The sequence below is a fragment of the Aristolochia californica genome, unplaced genomic scaffold (assembly GCF_029961685.1).
Source record: "Aristolochia californica isolate CCGP_79_NKW_82.1479 unplaced genomic scaffold, dmAriCali1.0.hap1 SCAF_1, whole genome shotgun sequence".
NCBI classification, from domain to species: domain Eukaryota; kingdom Viridiplantae; phylum Streptophyta; class Magnoliopsida; order Piperales; family Aristolochiaceae; genus Aristolochia; species Aristolochia californica.
This window is the reverse complement of record NW_027181770.1, coordinates 6414884-6437739: the sequence shown is the minus strand read 5'-3', so window position 1 is coordinate 6437739 and position 22856 is coordinate 6414884. Positions and strand designations below refer to the sequence as shown.

General features: G+C 38.2%; 4 protein-coding genes across 7 annotated transcripts in view; 3 read left to right on the top strand and 1 right to left on the bottom strand.

Moving 5' to 3' along the window:
- The window catches only part of LOC137944140 (sucrose nonfermenting 4-like protein), a 41125-nt gene extending 30758 nt beyond the window's left edge, over nt 1-10367 (bottom strand). For all 3 annotated transcript variants that reach the window (XR_011110791.1, XM_068789691.1, XM_068789701.1), the window contains exons 1-2: nt 9739-10367; nt 9556-9643 (exon numbers count right to left, since the gene is read on the bottom strand). Coding sequence is in view for 2 of the 3 variants with exons in the window: in XM_068789691.1 (XP_068645792.1) it covers nt 9556-9643; nt 9739-9806 (156 nt within the window). In the remaining variant the exon portion in view is untranslated. The remainder of the gene's footprint in view (nt 1-9555; nt 9644-9738) is intronic.
- Nucleotides 10368-12334: 1967 nt separating this feature from the next.
- LOC137957719 (uncharacterized) lies at nt 12335-15912 on the top strand. Of its 2 annotated transcripts, none has more exons than XM_068805169.1 (4): nt 12335-12563; nt 14303-14519; nt 15135-15195; nt 15274-15912. In XM_068805169.1, the coding sequence occupies exons 2-4, from the start codon at nt 14305-14307 to the stop codon at nt 15556-15558; spliced, it is 561 nt and encodes a 186-aa protein (XP_068661270.1). In that variant the 5' UTR covers nt 12335-12563; nt 14303-14304; the 3' UTR covers nt 15559-15912. The 2 variants fall into 2 exon arrangements, with proteins under 2 accessions (XP_068661270.1, XP_068661269.1); XM_068805168.1 differs by having other exon boundaries at nt 12336-12563; nt 14298-14519.
- Nucleotides 15913-18910: 2998 nt separating this feature from the next.
- Nucleotides 18911-19899, top strand: LOC137959673 (uncharacterized). Its single transcript, XM_068807011.1, has 2 exons — nt 18911-19093; nt 19305-19899. Exons 1-2 carry the CDS (start codon nt 19073-19075, stop codon nt 19758-19760), a joined length of 477 nt encoding a protein of 158 aa, XP_068663112.1. The 5' UTR covers nt 18911-19072; the 3' UTR covers nt 19761-19899.
- A 353-nt stretch (nt 19900-20252) lies between these two features.
- LOC137945318 (uncharacterized) lies at nt 20253-20994 on the top strand. Its single transcript, XM_068791162.1, has 4 exons — nt 20253-20270; nt 20391-20515; nt 20594-20875; nt 20952-20994. Exons 1-4 carry the CDS (start codon nt 20253-20255, stop codon nt 20992-20994), a joined length of 468 nt encoding a protein of 155 aa, XP_068647263.1.
- Nucleotides 20995-22856: the final 1862 nt, after the last annotated feature.

The following is a 22856-nucleotide window of genomic DNA, read 5'->3' as shown; positions in this document are numbered from 1 at the left end:
GATCACCATACAATAAAGCATTTTTTATATCTAGTTGGCATAGGGACCATCCTTGATTCACTGCAATAGAAATCAATATACGAACAGAGGATAGTCAGGTCACACCAAATGTTTGGGTGTACCCTTTAGCCACCAGACGAGCTTTATACCTCTCAACAAATGTATTAGCATTATACTTCATTGTATACACCCATATGCAACCAACAACTGCAGTCCCTGGAGGCAATTCACATAATTGTCAAGTTCCTCGATCTACCAATGCTTCCATCTCAACATCCATGGCTTGCTTCCACTGGCGAGACAAAAGAGCATCCTACACTAAAGAAGGAAATGCCTAACGAGCCGGCATAAGAGAAACAATGATTGCCAGATGGATCTGAAATAACTCCCCCAAAACCAGCGATCCCCAAATTGTCGAGAGAAGACCCATCAAAATTCAACTTTAAGTAACCAGCTTCCGGGGGAGTCCACTCATGCATGACTTGAATCTTGGTCCCAAAGTGCATCTTTGCCACATTGCTCCAATTATCACGGATAGAGGTACCCCTGAAGGAGGAAAAAGACTTCTTAGTTAGGAGCCAGGTGGAGATTTGCCCCAACACCTTGTCCGCTACTCTTACCTTTGATTCACTTCTAGCATCGAAACGCCTCCGGTTACGCTCATTCCAAAACCCCCATAATACAAACTGGCATAGGCGGAGATCATCACTTTACCGAGCCCAGGAAGGGGATAGCCAATGATCGACTTGCTGAAGGAGATCAGATCAACTAATATACTGAATTGCAGCCCCAACTTGCAGAGGACAGAGGTCCACACATTCCTCGAGAAGGAGCAATGTAGAAGAATATGACCGGTGGTTTCAGCCTCAGTATTGCAAAAAGGACAAAGGGGGTCAATAGATGGGTGACCCTTCTTCTAAACACACTTCCCAAGTACTTTCTAAAATATCACCAGTGTTGGCACCAACTTGCAAAATTAGGGTTAGGGCAAGAATGGGATGTAAGTACTTCAAACACTTTAATCAACACATAAACTCCAACTTTCAAGTAAATAATACCAAATAACCCTTAAAAAGGGTTGACATCAGCTTTAAGAGATGATGATGCAAGCAATGATGCAGGTATGGATGGTGCACATCCAAAGAAGAATCAAACAAACCCTCTTTAGGGTAATTAAATCATAAAAGATCACTCAATGATCAATAAAACCAGTAACCCTAGGGTTATGGGAGAGAAAAAGGGGAAAAAACTTGGATTTTTACCAACCAATAGCTGAGAGAATTGATAAAACTCCCTTCCAAGAGATCGCCCCTTACAAAACTTGATGATTAGAAACAATTTATTGCTCTAATACTGTGTGAAAATCAAAGATTGGAAAGCAAACGAGAGGACAGAAGGAAGAGAGAGAAGTGAATAGGGGAAAGCTCAGAATTAGAGCTTCCCCCTCTCTATTTAATTAAGTGGGTCTTTACAAATTACAAAGATGCCCCCAGTTATACAATCTAACTTTATCTCTTTATATCTCCTATTCTATATATCCTATGTACATGAAACTTGAACCATAGGTAAAATTCAATATGTAGAACAAGATTACATATAAAGATGAATCTATCGAAGTGGTGAAATGACCAAAATACACCTGATTGTTTTCCAATAGGGTCTCTCATGGAATACTGGATTGCTAGCAAAGAACATAGTTGCTTGGTTATCACAATTAAGTTCCACAGAGTATTGTTGCCTAGTTATCACAATTAAGTTCCACTGGACCACTCCCGCCCAAACCAAAAACCTGCAACACGGATTTCACCCACCTAAGCTCACTTACAATATGCGTCATTGCTCAAAATTCAGCTTCAACACTTGATCTAGCAACTACATTCTGCTTTTTATTCTCCCAACTTAAAAAAATGCCTACCACAAGCATACAGTATCTTGTAGTAGAGTTCTTGTCTAACTTTGATACCGCATAGTCAACATCTAAAAAACCTATAATATTCAAGTGTCTACGTAGTTCATAATGCAACCCTTCACCAGGAGGGTTTTTCAAGTACTCAAAATTTTGTATGATGCCTCAAGATGCACTTTCCTAGGAATTTTCATAAATTGATCCACAACTCCAACAACATATAATATGTCTGATCTAGCAATAGTAGCATATATAAATTGGCCAACCAATCACCTAACCATAGTTTTATCTCTAAGCAGGGGAATATTGTCTTCATGCAAGCTCAAGGTCATCTCCATAGGTGTGTTTATAGGTTTTGGATCCAGTAATCCATCCATGTTCACTCAGTATATCAACCATATACTCCCTAAGTAGAATCATACCCCTCTTGCTTTTGGCCACTTTGACTCCCAAAAAAGTATTCAAGTGTACCAAGGTGCTTTGTTTGAAAGTGTTGCTTGTGATGCCTCTTCACATCCTCAATCTCTTCAATATCCTCTTCAATAAACACAATATCAGGTACATACACTACTAGCCAACAACACCAAATTGCATATGCAAAATAAACAAGGAATGGTCACAATGATTTATGATGAACCAAATGACATCACCACCTTACTGAATTTCACAAACCATGTCTATGGATTCTGCTTCAAACTATATATAGTTTTTTTAAGCTTGCACACCTTGTCTGTCTCCCCTTAAGCAGCATCCCCTGGAGGTTGCTTCATATACACTTCCTCCAGCAAATCTCCAGAGAAAATGCATGTTTTATATCAAGCTTGTAAAAAGACCAGCTCCTATTCACTACTAAAGAAGCCAAGATCCAAACAGTATTGAGTCGAGCTACAGGGGAAAAAGTATCAAAGACATCTACACCATAAGTGTGGGTGTATCCTTTACCATCTAACAATGCTTTGTATTGTTTCACAATCCAATCAGCATTATACTTAACTGTATGAACCCATCTACAACCAACCATAGCAACCCCAGGGGAGATCAACCAAGACTCACATTTTTCAAGCAACTAAGACACTCATTTCCTCAACTATGGCCTTTTTCCACTCTAGAGAAGTTAAGGTATCTAGCACTTCAGTAGGAATAAAAATTCTCGACATAGACAAAGCAAATGATCTATATATAGGGGGAAAAGACTCAAAAGACACATAACGAGATTTTGATGGTTGGGGCAATGATGGAGTGGGAGCCATTGATACTTGTGCATGTCCTTAACTAGTGATATCTACAAACACACACGCTTTCTCTGATACACCTATAATGATTTTGGTTGTTGAATTGTGGAGCCGATGCTTGGGACATCTATGACAGGAATAGGTAAAGATGACTCAAGAGATAGATCCCTTTTGGAAGGAGAGACGTCAAAAGACAAAAAAATTGGTATATTCTCAAAGAAATTCACATTTGCAAAGACAAACTTTTTTAGACCAAGGATTATAACGCTGGATAACTTTTCTGGTTTCTAGAATACCCAATGAAAACACAACGGACAGCCCAAGAAGACAATTTATCAATATGAGGACCAATAGAATAAACAAAACAAACAGATCCAAAAACTTGAGAAGGTAAATCAAATAGTTTACACCGAGGTTTCAAAACATGCTTAGGGATACAACTACTTAGGACAGAAAACAGCATTTTGTTAATCAAATATCAAAATGTGAGCACAACATCTCCTGACTTTGGAACAAGCATTTGGAACAACAAACGAGAAACTTCAAGCAAATGTCGATTCTTTCATTCAGCTACCCTATTTTGCATGGGAGTATATACACAAGATGTTTAGTAAGTGATCCCATGCATAGCACAAACAAATAAGAACTTATTGTTTGCAAATTCAGAACCATTATTGGCATGAAAGATATGGATAGAAGCACCAAAATAAGTTTTTATTTCAGCATGAAATTTGACAAATAAATCAAACACTTTTGTTTTCTCTCAAAGGAGATACACCCAAGCCACATGACTATAATCATCTATAAATGTTTAAAAATACTTGAAATCGAAAGAACTCTAGACCCGACATGGGCACCATTAGGGATGGCATCGAGCCAAGCCGAGCCCGAACCTGCCTATGTTTGAGCCGAACTTGAGCTCGAGTGGAACCCAGCCTCAAGCCTAAAATTGTTATCGAGCTCGAGCCCAATAATTTTAACCGAGCTCGAGCTTCAACATTCATTTAAAACTTTTCAAAAAATACATGTCTCGAGTTCGAGCTCCAACATACATTTAAAACTTTCAAAAAATACATGTTAAATAAATTATATATAAAATAATACAAAATTGGGCATAACCTCTACTTATAATTGGGTATGACCTCTACTTATAATTGGGCATGACCTCTACTTATAATTGGGCATGACCTCTACTTATAATAAGGTATGACCTCTACTTATAATTGGGCATAAGGGTGACATCGAATTGAGCTGATCCAAAACCTTCCTATATTCAAACCAAGCTTGATTTAAATATTTCAAACTCGAGCTCGAGCCGACCCTAGCCTCGAGCCTAAAATTGTAATCAAGTTCGAGCCTAATAATTTTAACCGAGTTCAACCTCGAGCTCTAGCCGAGTTCGAGCTTAACCTACATTTAATACTCTACATAAAATATATGTCAAATAAATTATATATAAAATTATGCATACATTTTATAAAAAGAATGATAGGGGAGGTTCGGAATTGAATCTCGATAATGGATTAGAACGCACTAATATTAATCTTTTTTACCCCAAATGGTATCTAGCTTATTTTGTAATTTTTGAATCTTGTCATAAATCTATGGCCTCCTTAGTGCCCCTGGTTGAAATTTTATATTCTAGGGAAAACTAGAAATATTTTCCTTAGGAAACATATTTCTAAAAAAAACCTTTATATAAAATCCTATTACTATTAGTGACTTACTAGAAAATTACAAGAAATATTTTAAAATTTTCTTAGGAAAGTTAAATGGACCTTTTATTGCCTCTTCTAGGGAAATAAATAAAAATTAATAATTAATCTAATATATTACTATACTTATAGATAAATTTTTAATCGAATAAAATGTCAAACACAAAATTGCTATGAAAATTGCCTCATGCTAAAAATATTACAGCATCAACTGTCAAATACTTATTCAAAAAATTTTTATGTAATTTTCGCAGGAAAATCTTAGCTAGAAAATTATATGATTTTTTTAATAAGAATTTCCAATTAGAAAAATATTTCAAAAAAACATGAGGCACTAATAGTCCCTAAAAACATATTTCTACTAAAATTATTTTTTCAACATTTATTAAAAAAACCACTAAACGTGTATGATTAAAAACGTATTTCGAAGCCACCCCTAGGCACCATACATCAAAATGAACAAAACGAAATAGACTCTGACTCTGCCAACTACTTAGAAAAAACAAACTCTGATGGCGATTCCCTAGCTGACACAACTAACATTCAAATAATGTATCTAAAGGTAAGGTAGGGATGAATTAATGTAGCTTGACCATTGATGGATGTCTTTCGTGTAGATACCACAAGTAAGGAGAAGACGCAACTTTCAATGCAACAAACTTTTTCTCACTAACAACATCGAGGTAATACATCTCATCAGTCTCATGCCCTGAACCAATCTTTCTCCTTATCTGGAAATCTTGAAACACATCATGAGAAGGAAAGAACGTGACAAGCAATTGAGTGACTTAGTAAGTTTACTGAAAGACAACAAATTGACAGAAAAAAATTGGAGCATACAATATTGAAGTTAACAACAAGCCAGTTGAAGAGCAAACATTCCCCTCACTCAGACAAGAAGTAGAGCCATCGGCTAAGGCAACCAAATTTATATGATGAAGATGGTGAAAAAAACAAAGGACATACCTGAGTCTATCACCCAAGAAGAAGGAGAGGATACATGAGGTTTAGACATACCTAAGTTTGCCATTGTGGTATTAATTATAGGAGTATGAAGTGCTTAAATTGTCGGAGTGGTGGTCATTGCTAGCTGACTTGACTACTGAAGTATCTTCTGAAGCGTCTCTTGAGTACTCTCAAAGAACCCATTCTGATGTAAGAATGTGACGAGGCGTGAATTTTAACTGTCGTATTGGATATTAGTTAATTTCTGGAATTAGAAAGAGAAAGGAAGAAAATAGAGAGAAAGAAGAAGAATTGGGAACCAGAAATAGGAGAATTGAGAAGAAGAATTTAGAAGAAGAATAATAGAGAAGAAAGAAGAAGAAGGGGAAGAAGAAGAACAACAAAGGGGAGAGAGAGAGAGAGAGAGAGAGAGAGAGAGGGAGAGGCCAGAAACAGGGGGATTTCAAAATTCATCATCAAAGCTAACGTCAACATCCTGTTACAGCCTTCAAATATCTAAAATTAAAATTTAAAATTCAAAATAGATAAGATCACTATCTAATCAAATCCAATAATATTAGAAAAGATAAACTAAAATTAGAATTTAAATTTAAAATTCAAAATAGATAAGATCACTATCTGATCGAATCCAATAAAATCAGGAAAAATATAATAAAAATAATTTTAACCATAATTGTGGGTCTACTGGAGCCCAATGGGCATACTGGTATCCCCACCACATTCTCCCCACTAACCACCTCTCCACCTTCTACCAATTCACCAGGATTAGCCAAACCTCTTCCACCACTATAACTGCCACATTCCATACCTCCAATGCCTCTTCTTCTTCGTCTTCTAGAAGATTCAGACCAAGGAATAAGAGAGGAGATATTAAGGGCAGCATCATAACTTTTTAAGAGCTATACCATTTCTCACTCTCCTTTAGCATGAAGAACTCAATTATAAGCATTCTCCAATGTATGATCTCCATCATCAGCCAAAATTTGGGTCCGGACAGCATCATACTCTGTCACCAACCCATTTAGAAATCATGTAACTGAATCTGATTTTTCTCCTTCTTAAACTCAGCAACATCTGTACTAAAATAATGGAATGTATTGATCTCTTGCGAAACACCTCTCATCTCATTAATGTAAAGTATAGTGTCATTGTCCTATCTCCCCTTGACATACAAGTATTTTGCATATAAATCATAAATTTGGACAAGTTAGTTTCTTTAAAAAAAAAAAAAGAGTTAAGTGTGTCTCAAATCTCATTTGATGTAATAGAACTCATAACCTGATTACTCAGATTTTCCTTCATACTATTCACTAACCAAGTCATAACTTGGTTGCCTCTATCTCCCAGACATCATTAGAGGATGAGAGAGAAACTTCAACCTTCTTTTTGCCTTAAAGAATATTTTAACAGATCTAGACCAATTTATGTAATTCTGCTCATTCAGCTTAGTAGAGTTTATTTGAATGGTGTGAGTCCTTAGAATCTGAACTACTTGATCCTTAGAACAACTTCACCTGCGTCAACCATTGATATCCCTCTAAGAATTACAATCTATCATCAATAGTCAATACCAAATCCAGCATACCAAACCCCACTTTATCACTCCAAGCACTACAATTGCACAGCCACCCTGTGGGCCTCAAACCAGCGCACACCTAGGGCTCAATTACCTCAGTACACACACAAGAAGAACAATCTTTACTAATCAAGACATCAAAGATGATCTCCAACTCACAAACATGCAGACACAGACAAAATACCGGTGACCCAAAAAAACAGTAACACCTGGAGCTGTGCGCAGGTACAGGTCTCAGAGAAGACCTTAAACCAACCCTCTTGCAGCAAAAAAACACATAAAGCTACCTAATTTGCAGCACATGCCATCACCTTGACGGTTTTGCACACAAAGAGATCAAAACACTCTACCTTTAGGTCAATCAGCAAAAAATGATTGAAGCTTTTCGCTCAAGAGAACTCCCAAACTAAAGAAGAACAACGGATGAAGCTCAAATATGACAGGTACTCAAGTGGACTTACTGCTCAGATACCATAAAAACTAAGAGAAGAATAAAGGTTAAAGAGAGGAGAAGAGGAAAAGAAAGAAGAGAAGAAGGAAGAAAGAGACTGCATTTAATTCCAGTCTTGTTAGGGTGTCTGGTCAACCCCTAATCCTCTTATTAAACAGCGTCAGTGATTTACAAAGAAAAGGACCATATTGCCCCTATGACACTTATACCACTTACAGCCATAATACCATATTAATATAATGATAAAAATTACATCATTGGAGATCCCTAATTAACATCTTGTTAACAAAAACATCAAGACATGTTAATATCCTAATAAAATTACCAAAATACCCTTGAACTTTACCGGTACTCTTTTATACAGGAAATTTTTTCCCACCGCCTCAGAAAAGGAAGAGAAAAAAATACTGGTTTCGAATCAGTTAGCAGACTGAAATTTTAGTCCTTGGTTTTATGTGAACACAACTGCTTTATAAAATTTATTGCTTTAGGCTATGTAGTTGAGATTTTGGCCGACTCTAAGCCCCTCTGGTTTCAAAAAAACTGGCTTTAAACAATGCCTCATTTGTCTCTTTCAACAACAGAAGGTTCGAATTAATCAAAATATCATGTCGTGATTGAAAATCCCATGCATTCCAGTTAGACCTAAAGCAGAAACAAAGTGGGACTTAGGAGTTAAAGCTATTAACTCCCTGACCCATTACAAATCTATAAACTACAAGAATTACTAAACAGAGAAGTACCTATAAATAAGTCATTTACCCATATTTGGGTAATGAAAATACCAGGGTTACCAATATGACATAAATACAGATTTTAAACCAGTCCATTATGGTAAATTCTCAGAAAAATCATACAATCAAAGTAAAAAGATCAATCATACAATTGCCAGAAATGAGCTCCAAAGAACACACCTAAAATATGAACATGAAAAATGCATGCATTTTTCTATCAATGTGGCGCCAAGGGGGATTGCAAAGGTGGCTAATAGTCTAATATTTAGTTATCATCTAATAATCTATTGAAGTAAGAGCAGAATAAAAAAGAACCAGATCCAACAACACTCGTTATCAACAATGCTGACATTTTTATCTTGAGAAATATATCATAATAACTGGACTATATGCCTCATATAAAGGAACCAAATCCTACAGCATGATGTGAAAAGATATGTATAAATTTGCATATGTATTTTCATCACTGAATTTGAGCATGTCTCTCAAATATTTGTAATCTAAAATTTCATCCAAGCATGCAAGTTGTATTCCGGTGTGTTCTGCTTAGGAAATGGGATTCCTCAGACAAGTTACTGCTGCAAAATGGTTCTGTTTAGACAGTATTGCCATCCTCTGGCATCTGTAATCTAAATGTTAGTAAACTTTGTTAGCCAGTGCATCAAGTGGGATCATGTAGCCCCTTTATCATATTGCTTGCATATATTCGATTTAAAAAAATTTAACCAAATAGATGCCTTTTTATTTTTATAGACAACGCAAATAAAGATAAATTCATCAGAAGCCTTTGACAGAGTCCAGTCAGTAGTTCTCTCTTCTTCTTCTTCAGCATGAATACTTTGAATGCCAAAGACATTCATCAATTTTTCCTTTCCAGCGGCTCCTGGGCACTCTTTTTTACTTCCAACGGAAATTTCACTCAACGGCAGTAAAATAAAAGGAGAAAGTAAAGAAGAATCGAGATTTGGTCCATGCCTGGTGATATCCAGGTGCAAGATTGCAAATTGTCTGAAAAACTGTGGAGGAATTCTCAACCAAAGTCATGGGTATGCGCTCAGTCCACCTAAATTGGACAGTTGAACTTCCAGTAAATTGGAAATAAAGAAAATATTCAGAGACAACAGAGGAAAAAAGAGCGCGAAAACAAAAAATGATTACCTATCGAATGACCCGCTGAGAAAAACCTGGCGACCTCCATACGGCCACGCAAACCGCGTCGGTACCATTGTCAGCCGTTTGTTTACCAGAAGAGATGAATCAAAGAATCAGCAATTGCTCAAATTTTCGAAATACCGGCAAAAAGGGATCCTCCATCGAAGCAGAGGATCCCTTAGAAACCAAGAGTTCGGACTCTGTAGCACCTCGAACCGTATGTCCGGTTAAGGTAAGACATACAAATGAAACCAATAGGGTTCCGATCGTCCAACCGTGTACCAAGCCGCTTCACCGACTTCGATAATCAACTCTGCGCTCTAAATCAACCGCTGAGGACAGAAGATGAGGAAAAGACGAAAACAGAAAAAGAGAGGTAAAAAAAGGAATAGCTCCGAGTTTGTTAGCCTCGATGTCTCCGCACAAGGAGTTTCCATTGCCTCTCCAACCAAATGCCTGAAAGGTGATGAATGCAGCCGGCGTACGTCATCCTTGAACAGTCGATCTCTCGTAAATTCGGCACCCGTGATTAACTTTTGCTCACTATATGCAGCTCCAATTGCCTTTATGCCACAAAATATTGCAGTTATCGCTTCGGTTTGGACTCTCTCCGTCCCCTCTCTGGTTCTCCCATAAGCCCACTTTCGCTCTTTTGGAAGGTTCACAGTCTCCAGATCCGAAAAGAGTCAAAAAGTTTGAGTGGGACCCTGTGCTAAGATCACCTGATCGCGTGTACTCGTGCGTCGCGTGCAGGACCTGAGGATTCTGTGGGGTCATTTCCAATGGGACCCATCGTACCTGAAATGTTCGATCTTTCCGATGCTAGTCGAATATCGAAACGAGTGGCGGGAACGCGATATAACGTGGAACCGCCAGTAGCCGGTTGGAATCATATTCCGTTCCGAGCCACCAACCTTTAGCCAATGGTTTGGAACCATGCGGGGTCACGTTAACGAATGTGTATGCATCAAGTGCCGACCTTTATATAGGCTGGAATTTTCGAATTTTTTAATAAACTTTAATTAGGGCTCAATTAAAGCTTTAAACAAAGGAAGGGGAGCAGCCATTTTTTCTCTATTTTTACCTTAAAGAAGGAAAAAGGAGAGAGGCCTTCAATCCTCAACCTATGAGATAGCTATTTCGCATGTTCGTATAATATTTAAAGATTATAGCAGGCCAAGCCAAAAGTCTCATTAGAAAATTACATTGATTTAAGTTCAGTTTTGCGGGAGAAGAGGTATAGGAAAGACTCCAGCGAAGAGAGACAAACACAAGAGCCGAGAATGGGAAAGTCTCCCATGGCAAGAGATGGAAGCATACGAATTGCGACATCGATGTGTAAAATTTCCAGTTTCACATAAAATAGCAGAGATTCTCCACTAGTTTCCCTCAACAGCGACGGCAGAAAAGCCGATTGGGTGATCGGACTCATCGGAGTCCACTTAAATCAACAACCAAAGCTGGATTGGGTAAGGGAGCTGAAACCGATACAGTCTCTGTCTTCATTTACAACATAACCGCTTCTTTGGCCGGCTTTGGCACAATCGAGCATTGCGACGATTGGGTTTTACTCCAACAGTTCAACCTTCTTTTACTCTTTGTTTTTCTCTTTTCTCTGGACGTCGACAGAGACAAGACGCCCTAAAGCAGCCAAGAGGAAGCGTCGTGAACTCGATGCCGACCGGAACCCGTCCTTCACTCGAGCTTTCTCCTTCCCGACTCCCGAGTCCCGAGTCGTAACACGGCCGCGTCAATTTCGTTTCTTCTGCGCTATGTGAACGCATTGAAAATAAAGCGACATTGACAGCGGAGCGAGGCAGAGCTTTCAACCGCCATTTATGTATCATTTTGATGGAGAAATTGAAGTGACGAGTCATGGGCTGCCCAGCCGTTAATCACTCGTTAGTCAACTGCACATCAATCCAGTTTTAATTTTAAAAGCTAAGTTTGACTCATTTGACTCGTCCTTCGCTTTAATACGTGTAACGCGTTCGCTTCTTCTAAAATTCTAAATATATTTATTTTCGCATTAAAAGCAATAAAACGTTTTAATTAATTATATAGGCGTTTGGAGATTCGGAATCTTTTGGATTCCGATAAGCACAAACTGAATGCTTATAAATACACGTTGTCAAATCGAGGGAATCCGATACCTCAGGAGACTTGCGTCACGTGGCGAGTCAACCCGGTCTGACTCGAGAAGTGAGGACTGACAAGGCACAATAGTCCGGGTGACAGTTGTGTTCGGCGCAATGAACGGAGAAGATCGGGGACGAGGCGGGTCCAGAACCGGTTGAGGATCCGAGTGGTGGTTTACTGGTTTTTAGCTTTTTACAGCTGTCGAGCACGACAAAAGTAGGGAAGGGAGTTGGGAGTTGGGAGCGGGGACAGGCTCATAAACGCCTCTCTAACCGTAAAAAAGAGCGTCGGGAAACGAAACCACATTAGATGACTTAATTAAGTTTGTCTTAATCCCGATTAGAGCGGCATTGTGACGTTTTTCTTTTCGTTTTATCTTGGCCTTCTTCGTTTATGGGATTTTTTTATTTTTTATTGTAAAACCAAAAGAGGTAAGCCCGATCCGATTTTACTAGTGAGAGGAAGCGTTAAAAGGCCGCCAAGGTCGCATCGGGCGCTCCGGGAGAAGGGAGCGGACGTGAAAAAGGGCGGGGAAAGGGAAGGTGTCCGGCGGGCTCTCGCTGCGTGCTCCTTCTTCTTTCTCGCAAATCTTGACTGGTTCTCTTCTCCTGCTCGTCTGTTTCGTGTTTTCTGTCTCTCATTCTCTCTGGCGGGGAGATCTTTCTCTCGGATCCTGTGGTCTTGAAGTTCCGGTAAGTGACATCCATGCCGACTTACGAAATTTCTTTTTTCTCTGTTTCCATTTTTTTTTTCTTTCTCTTTCAACGGATTTCTTTTCTTGATAGTATTAGGGCGTTCCGGCTTCGCTGCTAAAATAATCTTGGTTGATTTTCTTTCTTTTACTCCTTTTTTCATTGATGTTTGCTCATGCGTGTTTTTCAGTTATTCTGGTAATGATGTTCGTCTAGGATGTCAAGATCCGTTGTATATCATTGGCCTGTGCGATCGATGGAGTTCTTTGGTCCTCGTAATAAGAGGATTTTTTTTTTAAAACCTTTTCTGTATTCTTTCGGTTTTTTATCCCTTTATTTTGCACTGGATTGACACATACGATCTCAAAGCTTCATTGTTCGGATTTCTTTTTCAGCGAGCCATTTTTCTATGTGATCCGATGGAGCGGAGACGATTTAGTTTTCGAAGAGATCCTAGTCACTACCTTTTCTTACAGTTTTGTGGTATGGTGGTTCTGTTGGTTCTCTGTCTTTCGCATAAGTTAAGATATTATATTTAGGTTCAAGATCATCTCTTTTATATATAGTGACGCGCTGATGTAGGCTTAGGGCTGTGTCTCTTTCTACTTTGCTTTACTTCCTTTTGGATTAGGTTGCATCTGTCTATAATCTGATGGAGAGAGAAAGGGGGAGGGGGGTTATGGAGTTTTTTGGTTTCCTCTAATAGATTAGGTCATATCTTTTCATGATTTCTGGAGTAGGGAATTCTCGTTTGTTTTATTATCCTTTGAGAGTATTTTATAATTTTTTTGCGGTAAAGAATCAGAAGCTATTTTATTTTAAAAGGTTTATTCGTTATGTAGAAAACTAGTCTTCAGTCGTACTTGGGGAGTTTGTTTTCTGTACAATAATTAGTTTATGGAATCCTCAGTTTCCAGATTTGCCGTTATTGCTTATGATCAAGATCTGCTTTGGAATATATATCTTTCTTTGCTGGATTTGTTTTTTGCTTCTTGTGTTCTAACGTTTTGATGTAATGATTCTGTATTTTCTTTTTTGGTAAAGGGAATTTAACGTTATTTTTTATTTTTTATTTTGTCTCTCTAGACCTTTTTTTCTATTGGTAATGGAAGATTCTGGTTTCTGTCAACTTTCTTTTTGTTTTTCCGTTTTCTATTTTTTCCTAGTTAATCCTATCTTTAAAAGCTAATTTTGTGTAATTACTGATCGTGGTTTTTCCTTTTAAGATCTTTTTTCTAGTCTTTTACTGGGATTATTGTTTACTTTTTGTTTTTACCTTTATAATAAAATTTGAGATTGCTCAGTATAAGTGTTCAATTTCTGATGCCTTTTGGTTTGTCAGGCTTCTGAGTTCCTAGTTATTATGTTCATGCTAGACATACCATTGTTTGAGGATATTTTTGTTTTTACTTTACTGTGCATATGAGGTTTGAATGTCACAGTTTGCTGTGTGGTAATCAGATATCTGTCAATACAATATAATTTGACCGTCCCCTGTGTCTGTTAGTACACTATTGATTTTCTAAAATTCAGTATGATTAGGTCTCTATGCAAATTGTATTGCTGAGCCTGAAAATCCTTTGAAATGTTGTATTCCTGATCAAAATTTGGCAAATGTTGTGTATCACACGGCAGGTTGGCAATATGGTTAACCTTCCCACAATCAGGGAGGTTCAAAATTCTACATCCCTATGCTTGTATAGACATATTAATACTGTAGCCTTTACTTGTCAGGATAGATATGGATAACCTGAAGAGGCTTGTTGCTGTTGAGCAAATTGCCTTGGACAATGCTGCGATGAACTGTGCTCTGGATGTGAAACTAAATGAGCATCAAATTGGCAATCAAGTGATTCCTAGTCCAGAGGAGGTCATAATTTGTCCTGCACCTCTGAGACCTTCCAGATCTCCCTATGTTGTGGATAATCTCAATAGATTCTGCTGTATCCCTAAAAGGTATGTATTTACAGATTTGCCAGAGCAAAGTAATTTCTAGTTGTTTGTTAGCGTACTCTGTTCAGGTTGTGTTCACTTATTTGAACTTCCTTTCCGAAGCATTTATTATCTTAAAATAATTACTTTTTTACCAAGGGAATGTATTCCCCATGCAGATATTTTGTGTTGTTTATAGTGAAGCAAATGCTTCCATGTTTGTTTCACTGTTGTGTTCTGTTACGTGGTTGGGGCATTAATTTCATTCCTGTTGTTAGCAAGTGTTGCTTAGAAATGTACTCATCCTCCCATTTTCCATCTGTTCTTAATATCACAATGACATAAGCGAATTCGCTGTGATATGTGGCACAATACCTTGTACAATTATCTGTTGCAGTAGTCAATGAGAAATGTTTGTCACCATTCTATCATACTTGATAGTGTGTCCAATTGGTGCTTTTCTTTCTAATCTTTGAATGAGCGTGAGGTGGTTGTGCTCACCCAGTGAGCTGGTCTGATTTTGAAGACTTATTTTTTGTACCTGATATTAGAAGGCGCAGTTTTGGCTTCCATTCTTACTCAATGTGGCCTGCTGTAACTGATCTGTTATGCTTATGATTGTTGTTTTATTTATGCCAGTAACCTGTTTGTTCAAAGAGGAGGTGCTGGGTTGGAGTTGTTGAATTGTTTTGGGAATAAGGTATGACCTGCATCCAAAGTCTCCTAGATTTGGTTCTCGTTTAAGGGTCACTTTTTTAACAATCAAATTATTTGGTAGGATGATCTGGAAGATGATGTGGATGGTGGCAGCAGCTGTAAAGGCTTCTTTTGCGGTTCTCCACCAGTGCGCACAAACAACCCACTAGTCCATGATGTACAGTTTGTCAGACAAACATCTCCTTTTGCGGCTTCTGCATCTCCATCAGGAGCGGCCATGGGGAGGGCAGAAAGAGTGCCTTGTGGAGCTTCTTCATTTGGTGGGAAGTCTAAGCCAATGGTCAGAGTTGAGGGGTTTTCATGTGGAAATTCGGAGTCCCATTGCTTTGTCCCTGCTCTTGCTTAGAGAGTTTCCCTGGAGTTACATGTGGTTCCCCTATCCCAAGCAAATCTGTTGAAGTTGGAGTGAGCTTTCTATACCAGTGTACTGTATAGATTTTGGGATCATTGTTTGTCTCATGCTGGCTGTACTTACAACAGCTGCCTACGGCTTTTTACAATTAACCCTTCCCGCCAGAGTCTTGGTTTTGTATATATTGGTGCCTAGGGTAAGTGCCTATCAGATGTTTGATAATCATGTTTGCGCTCTGTAGCTTTTGAAAGCTGGTTCGTGTTTGCGTAATGTATTTGTATATAAAAGAATGTGTATATAAACTTGATGCAAGCTGATTGTCATTGAAAGAACGTTCATTTTATTTCATCTCTCTTTTATTATTTTTTTATTACTTTGTCCATTGGAAGGAGTGTAATTACAATGCTTGTACATGTGGGCATAAATTGGAGAGTTGTCTTCGGCATGGTTCTATTTCATTTGCTATATCTTAGTTCATTGTCACTGATGCCATTGTCTGATACCAATTTGTCACTAAATATGCTTAGCAGTTAGTTCTGATTTAATCCAGACTTGAGTGGTCTCTTTGTGTTGATTGAGAGGGTCTGACTACGAATTTGATCTGCTGAAAATAAATCTTAGGCAGGTTTGGCCTTGAGTTGACTCAATTCTAAGCCTAGGCCTATGTTCGCATTGTGATTTAGTGATTGTTTCTTATTTTCCATTAGATTGGAAAGGAATATTTATTATATTATTCTTATTAAATGTACAAGTATAAGGTTTTGATGAAGTCTAGTTTTTAATGATCATCTTTCTTCAACAAGGGTTTTAAGAAGGAAAAAAAAGGTTTTATAAGGGTGGGTTCTTTAAATAAAATAGGTCTAATTTGAGGTTTTTCTCTCTAATCTGTGAATGAGCGTAAGGTGGTTTTGCTCACCCAGTGAGCAGGTCTGATTTTTGAAGACTTACTATTTATACCTGATTCTGGAAGGCCTAGTTTGGAGTCCATTCTTACGTGATGTATGATGTGGCCTGCTGTAACTGATCTATAAAGTACTGTCTTTTATTTGTGCATCCAAAGTCTCCTAGATTTGTTTCACGATAAACAGTCATTTTTTAACAATCAAATTATTCAATAGGATGATCTGGAAGATGATGCGGACGGTGACAGCAATTGTAGTGGCTTTTTTGTGGTTCTCCTCCAGTGCATACTGTACAGTTTGTCAGGCAAACATCTCCTTTTGCAGCTTCTACGTCTCCACCAGGAGCACCCATGGGAGGGCAGAAATAGTGCCCTGTGGAGCTTCTTCATTTGGTGGGAAGTCTAAGCCCATTGTCAGAATTGAAGGGTTTTCATGTGGAAATTCGGAGTCTCATTGCTTTGTCTCATGCTGGCTGTTTGACCATTTGGCATGACATAAATAATCCCGAAATTTATATAATACGCTAGTAAAGAAGCTCTGTCTAACGTCAAAAGGTTGTTTGTGACGAAGAATTACATGTGGCTTTGGAAAACTCTCTAAAGGAATAGAGGGAGAAAGCAATTGAACTCTGAATTTTCAAGTGTGAACTTCTCTGTGACGATTGGCTTTGGACTTCCCATTAAAATGAAGAAGTTCCACATAAGACACTTTTTCCTCTTTCCTTGAGAAAATTCCTGATGGGGATGTAGATGCCGCTGAAGGGGATTAGTTCTGCTTTCCTTCTGCCGCTTTACCCCGTCAGGCATGGTTCCAGAGCTATTGCTCCTTCTCTGCTCTTTGTACGCGCGAGTTGATTTACATCTATGGCCGTCAGACATGGCTTCCTGTGAGTGTGTATCTTCTCTGCTCTTTCTACGCTCGCGTTGAATTACATATATGGTGGGTCTCTGTAGCTTTAATTTTTTATGTTTTATTCCATGTATTTACTAATTTTCTGGTTTGTTTTGCGATGGGATTTTACAATTGAAGAGTTTTGGCCACACCACTGCACGACATGATCGACGCAAGCCGGAACAATTCCAAGTGATTTATCTGTCTATGAACTAAAAATTCCCCTCGAAATTATCTGAACGGGTGGGAAATTGGAACAGGATGGTAGTGAGAGGCGATTTCTTCGCTGTGTACGATGAGGCTTCTCACCGCAAAACAGTAGCTGCTCTACTCTCCCAACGAGTACGTGAAGAAGAAGATGAAGGAGACGGTGCCGGAGGTGATTGAAACTGACTCGGTCGTTGATGTGGCGGACAGGTTCATTCTCAAGTCTCTTTTCAGGCATGTTCAGGAGTTCGACACAGTCCTGGGCGACCCCGTTCGAGGCGACCCAAAAACAGATCCATTTGGGTATGAGCTAGATATTCCAATTTCAGTTCCTTTATTGGATTCTAATCCAAAACTTCAACACCTCATATGTGAGCTTAATATTTAATTATGAGAAAAATTATAGTGAAATGAAAATATTGAAACCTAACCTGGAAATTGTTTCTAGCGTCAAAGGATCTCCAGACGAGTATTATGATCTTCTGGGTCGTAAAGAAAGGCTATAGATACTTAATGAAAAGTGAAAACACTCTCTAAAATGAAACAAAGAGGAAATAATGGCTCAATAGAATTGAAATTCGGAAACATAGCTTAAGTTTTACTGCTATTTTGAATATTCAAATGCTTATTACAACCGGTTGAGCGTGAGGCCAAGGAATAGGGTAGAAGTTGGAAGAGATTGAGCGATGAAGAACATGACTGAAATAGGAAAAAAATAGGGCAAATTGCAGAGAAATGAGTTCAAAATTGAGTGAAGTTGGAGGAATTCCTAACTCTCTTGCAGTGGTTACTGCTGGTTAAGAAAGAACGGAGAGTGTGATTCTTCTATAAGCCTGTTGAAGACTGGTTTTCATAAATTTGGTGATTATTGCATAGCGCGCTTGTATTCCCCATCAATGTGCAGAAAAGGGCAAATTGCTTCCTTTCTTCTCTGTAATTAACTGGGGAAGGGGGGAAGAAGAGGCACTAGTCTCATATAAGGAACCATAAGGTTGATCTCACAAAATAAGCTTCACGACAGCATTCTCAGTGTACAAGCGGTGAATCAAGTAAAATGAGAAAGCTATTGGTTACTGGTGAACTGGGCCAAGTCCCTTCTCTGTAACTATATCTTATGTCTGTTTCAGGAGTCTGGTTTCTAATCCGCGGGGACAGCCACTGCGGACGCCAAAAAAAGTTCATAATCAGCACCTCTGTGAATCTGTTACTGTGACTGTGACGTTTTCAGGAGCCTTCTAATGTCTTCGATCCTCCATGACGATGGTGACGTTGTGGAAGTGATCTGTCATCTTACTTACTGAACACTTCTGGAAAATTCTCAGGGCTTTAATATATACTAACTTATCCCCTCCTCCCCACTTTCAAGCAAAGCATCGCTCATCTGCTTGGCAACTTTCTGTGACTTTCCTGCTCTGAGTTCACTTCCATTTCCAGCTCCCAATTGTGTCAACTTTGAAACTTCTCTGCTTCTGGTTCTATTGCTTTCATTCATTGCTCTCAGTTAGCTGATGATGGCGTCTAGAGTTCCGGTGAGTGCCAACTCGGTTGGTTCTCTCTCTTCATTGGTTTTATTATTAGCTGATCGTCAAATTTGGGGTCTTCTCCGTTTCGAATCTTATCATTTTTTTTTGTATTTTAATTTTTTAATTTTATGTTTATTATCTTCTCGATGTTTCTGCATTTGAAGATTATGTCTGTAAAACGCTGTAAATTTAATCGCGGGTTTTGTGATATTTGTAGACCTATTGGAGAACAATGGTGAACCGAATTGGAGGGAGTCCGCGATCCTTCACCAAGTCCACCGCGCCTAAAATGAAAGCCTCTGTCGCGACGCCGCAAGACTTGATGAATGCTGACCGCGGTCGTAGCTCCAAGGCGATGTTGAAGGGGGAATTCTTCCCGGTATACGTGGCTCTGGGTTTGATCACGGTGTCCGTCTCGCTGGGGCTCCTCACCGCCAAGCAGGAACTGCTCTACTCTCCCAACGTCTTCTTGAGCAAGAAGAGGAGGGAATCGGTGCCGGAAGTCAACGACCCGGATTACGTCTTCGACGAGGTCGATAAGTTCATTCACAAGTCCCTCTTCCGCAAGGTAGCCCACATTCAGGACGTTGATCGGGACCGCCGCGTTGCTCTCACCAACTCCAAGAAGATGGAAACGCTTAAATCCCTCGGAGTCGACCCTGCTGCCCACTGATTACCTTCCATCTTTCTTCTGCTTCTTCTAATTCTCTGTATGCCCTGTCGTTCAAATCACTTCTTCGTCTTAGTTATGTTTCTTAATGTGTAGAAGGATATGAAGTATAAAATCAATAAACAGATATCCTACCCTGTAATTTTCTTCCCCTGAATTCTACATTTCAGAAGGGTTAATCAACCAACAATGGAAAGATGGAACTCAAAATCCCAACTCATCCCTGAGCAGAAGTCGGATTGTCAGTTACCTTGAACTCCATATCGTGGCCTTTCGTGTCTTCCTCAAATTTCTCAATGGTGCGAAATTGTTTTTGACCGGGTTGTAACTTAGTACCGATTTGAACGCCACTCCGCAAAATTCGTGTCATGTGGCACAGATTCGTGCAACCAAGTTCCTCGAATTCTATATAAATAACAGTTGGATCAATGATATCTTCCTTTTCTTTCAGAAATCTCTTAAATCGATTTTGGTTCCGTCATTCTTTGCTTGATCATGGCGTTTAGAGTCACGGTGAGTTCTACTTACTGAAAACGATTGGCTTCATTGTAATTCTTTGGAATAGGAAATTGGAAATGATTAATGGAAACGCTGAAAAATATCGAATAAACAGATCTTAACGAAACATTGCAGGGTTACTGGAGGACCACTCTGAGCCGCATGGCCGGAAATCGATTGGTAGCGACATCGACCATGCCTAAAATGAAACCAGTCACGGGGACGTCGGAGATGGTCGACTCTCACCGTCCAAAGCATAAGTCGGTAAACTACCACTTCGGTACTAATCTTACCAAAGTTCAGAGGTGATTTTTTAAATGTTCTGTGGAACTGAACAGGGTGCCCGTAGGAGAATACGCGCCAATAGCGATGGTTCTGGGATTGTGCGCGGCGGCAATCTCCATGGCTGTCCACACTGCAAAACAACAACTGTTGCACCATCCCGGAGTTAACATAAGCAAGAAGAGGAGAGAGTCTCTGGCGGAAGCCGACGATCCAGACAAGGCCTTGAGTGAAGCGAATAAGTTCCTGAACAAATCCTTCCTCCGGAGAGTCGCGCACATCCAGGACCGCAAAGAGGCCATCGTGCCCGATTCCATTCATGGCGACGTCTTTGCCAGGTAAAAGAAATAAAAAGCTATGTTTGCTTGAAATGGGATTTTTATGCATCGATTGTAATTGTACACATTGATGCAGTGAGAAGAAGGCGGAGACATTGAAGTCCGTTGGAGTGCTGTAGGCGAAAGACTAGCTAAGCTGGTCGTTCAATTTTTTCCTTGGATGATGGACAGCTTTTGCCTTTGCTTTCCCAGTTGTAAATGAAGTTGAGAAACCTTCTTCAGTTTCCACTCTCTGTTCTTTGTTTTTTCTTCTTCTACTTCCCACAATGTGAGGGAGGCCGCGGCCTCTGTATTATCTGATGTGCTGCTACAGGAGAATGGTTTGTAATCTATGCATTCTTTGTTGAATAAAGAGAAAATTGTTCAAATAAAAAAGTATTTTGTAGATGTCCTGAACAACGTATTTGAATAACTCAATTCTTCGATGGATCAACCAACATTAGACTGTTTGCAACTTCTCTCATGTCTTCTTCTTCGACGTGGGTCTATTTTACCAGTAACAGCTTCAGGTTTCGTAAAGATTTTACCAGTTCCCATGACCGCATTTCTATTTTGTAGTTTTGCAGCACGAACACAATCTTTTGAACTTTTGTAGGAGATAACCGTTGAGTTGTTCCATCTTCTTCTTTCCTGTCATAATCATTTTCTTTGCCTCCCTTGTGACCAAGATATTATGCAAATTTATTTTACTACTTAATTTTTTTTAAATAAAACCAACTTTTCAACTTATTCGGATTTTATTCATCAATTTCACATGCGTACAATCAAAGGTGATATGTAAGCTTTACTACATGTTGCCATGTCATCCCACCACATCGGTACCAACCACATAATTGAGAAGATATGCCATCCTCCATGTAGTATGCCACATCATTGAATACCATATAAACCCTTACTTTGATCACCCTTTTTTACTAAAATTTTTTTAAAAAATAAAACCAACTTTTCAACTTAATATCACGAATACCAGACTTTGATTCATCAATTTCACATGTGTGCAGTCAAAGGTGACAGGTAAATTTTGACTGTTTACATGTGCCATGTCATCACACCACATCAGCATCGACCATGTCATTGAGAAGCCATGTCATCCTCCGTATAGTATCCTACATCATTGAATACCACATAAGCCTTGACCTTTCTCCCTTTATTTATGATTGATTTATTATTTTGTAATTAAAAATATTAATTTCTGGTTTTAAAAAATCTTACATATTTCATTTCATTACCTTCACTTTAATATAATAAAAAATATAAAATTTAATTATTAATTATTTTAAAAATATTTTCAATGTAATTATTTTAAATTAAGATATTATTTAATTTGATACAATGTTTAGTAAAAAATAATTTATTTTTAAAAATTCTTATGTAAAGGTACAAAATTTCTACCTTTTTTATAATAAAAAATATAAAATTCGTAAATTAATTAATTAAAAAATTATTCTTACCTATTTAACACCTTTTATTATAGATTTAAAAAAATTTTAATTGAAATTTTATTTTAGAGTTTAAAAATATAATTTCTAGGTACAAGTTTTATTAACTTATATTTAAAAATATTAAAAAATAATTTATATTTAAATAATTTTAGAAAATAAATATTCTAAAATTTAAAAATATTTTCAAAACTTTATGAATATTTAAAATATTTAATTTCAAAAAATCTTTAAAAAATTATTAAAAATTTAAAAAAAATTATGTATTTATTTAATGATGTGGCAGGATGACATGGTATCCTGCATGGGGGATATGTGGCTTGCCAATAATGTGGTGGGTGACATGTTAGAAAGTTAGGATGTTAATGTGGTATAATTACATGGCACCACGTATGTGGTCAAAGTTTACATATTATCTTTGATTGTATGCATGTATTGTTAACCAGTCAAATTTAGGTATTTGTGATATTAAGTTAAAAAATTGGTTATTTGTGTTATTATTTTTAAAACATTGGATAGTACAGTACAGTATAATTCCCAAG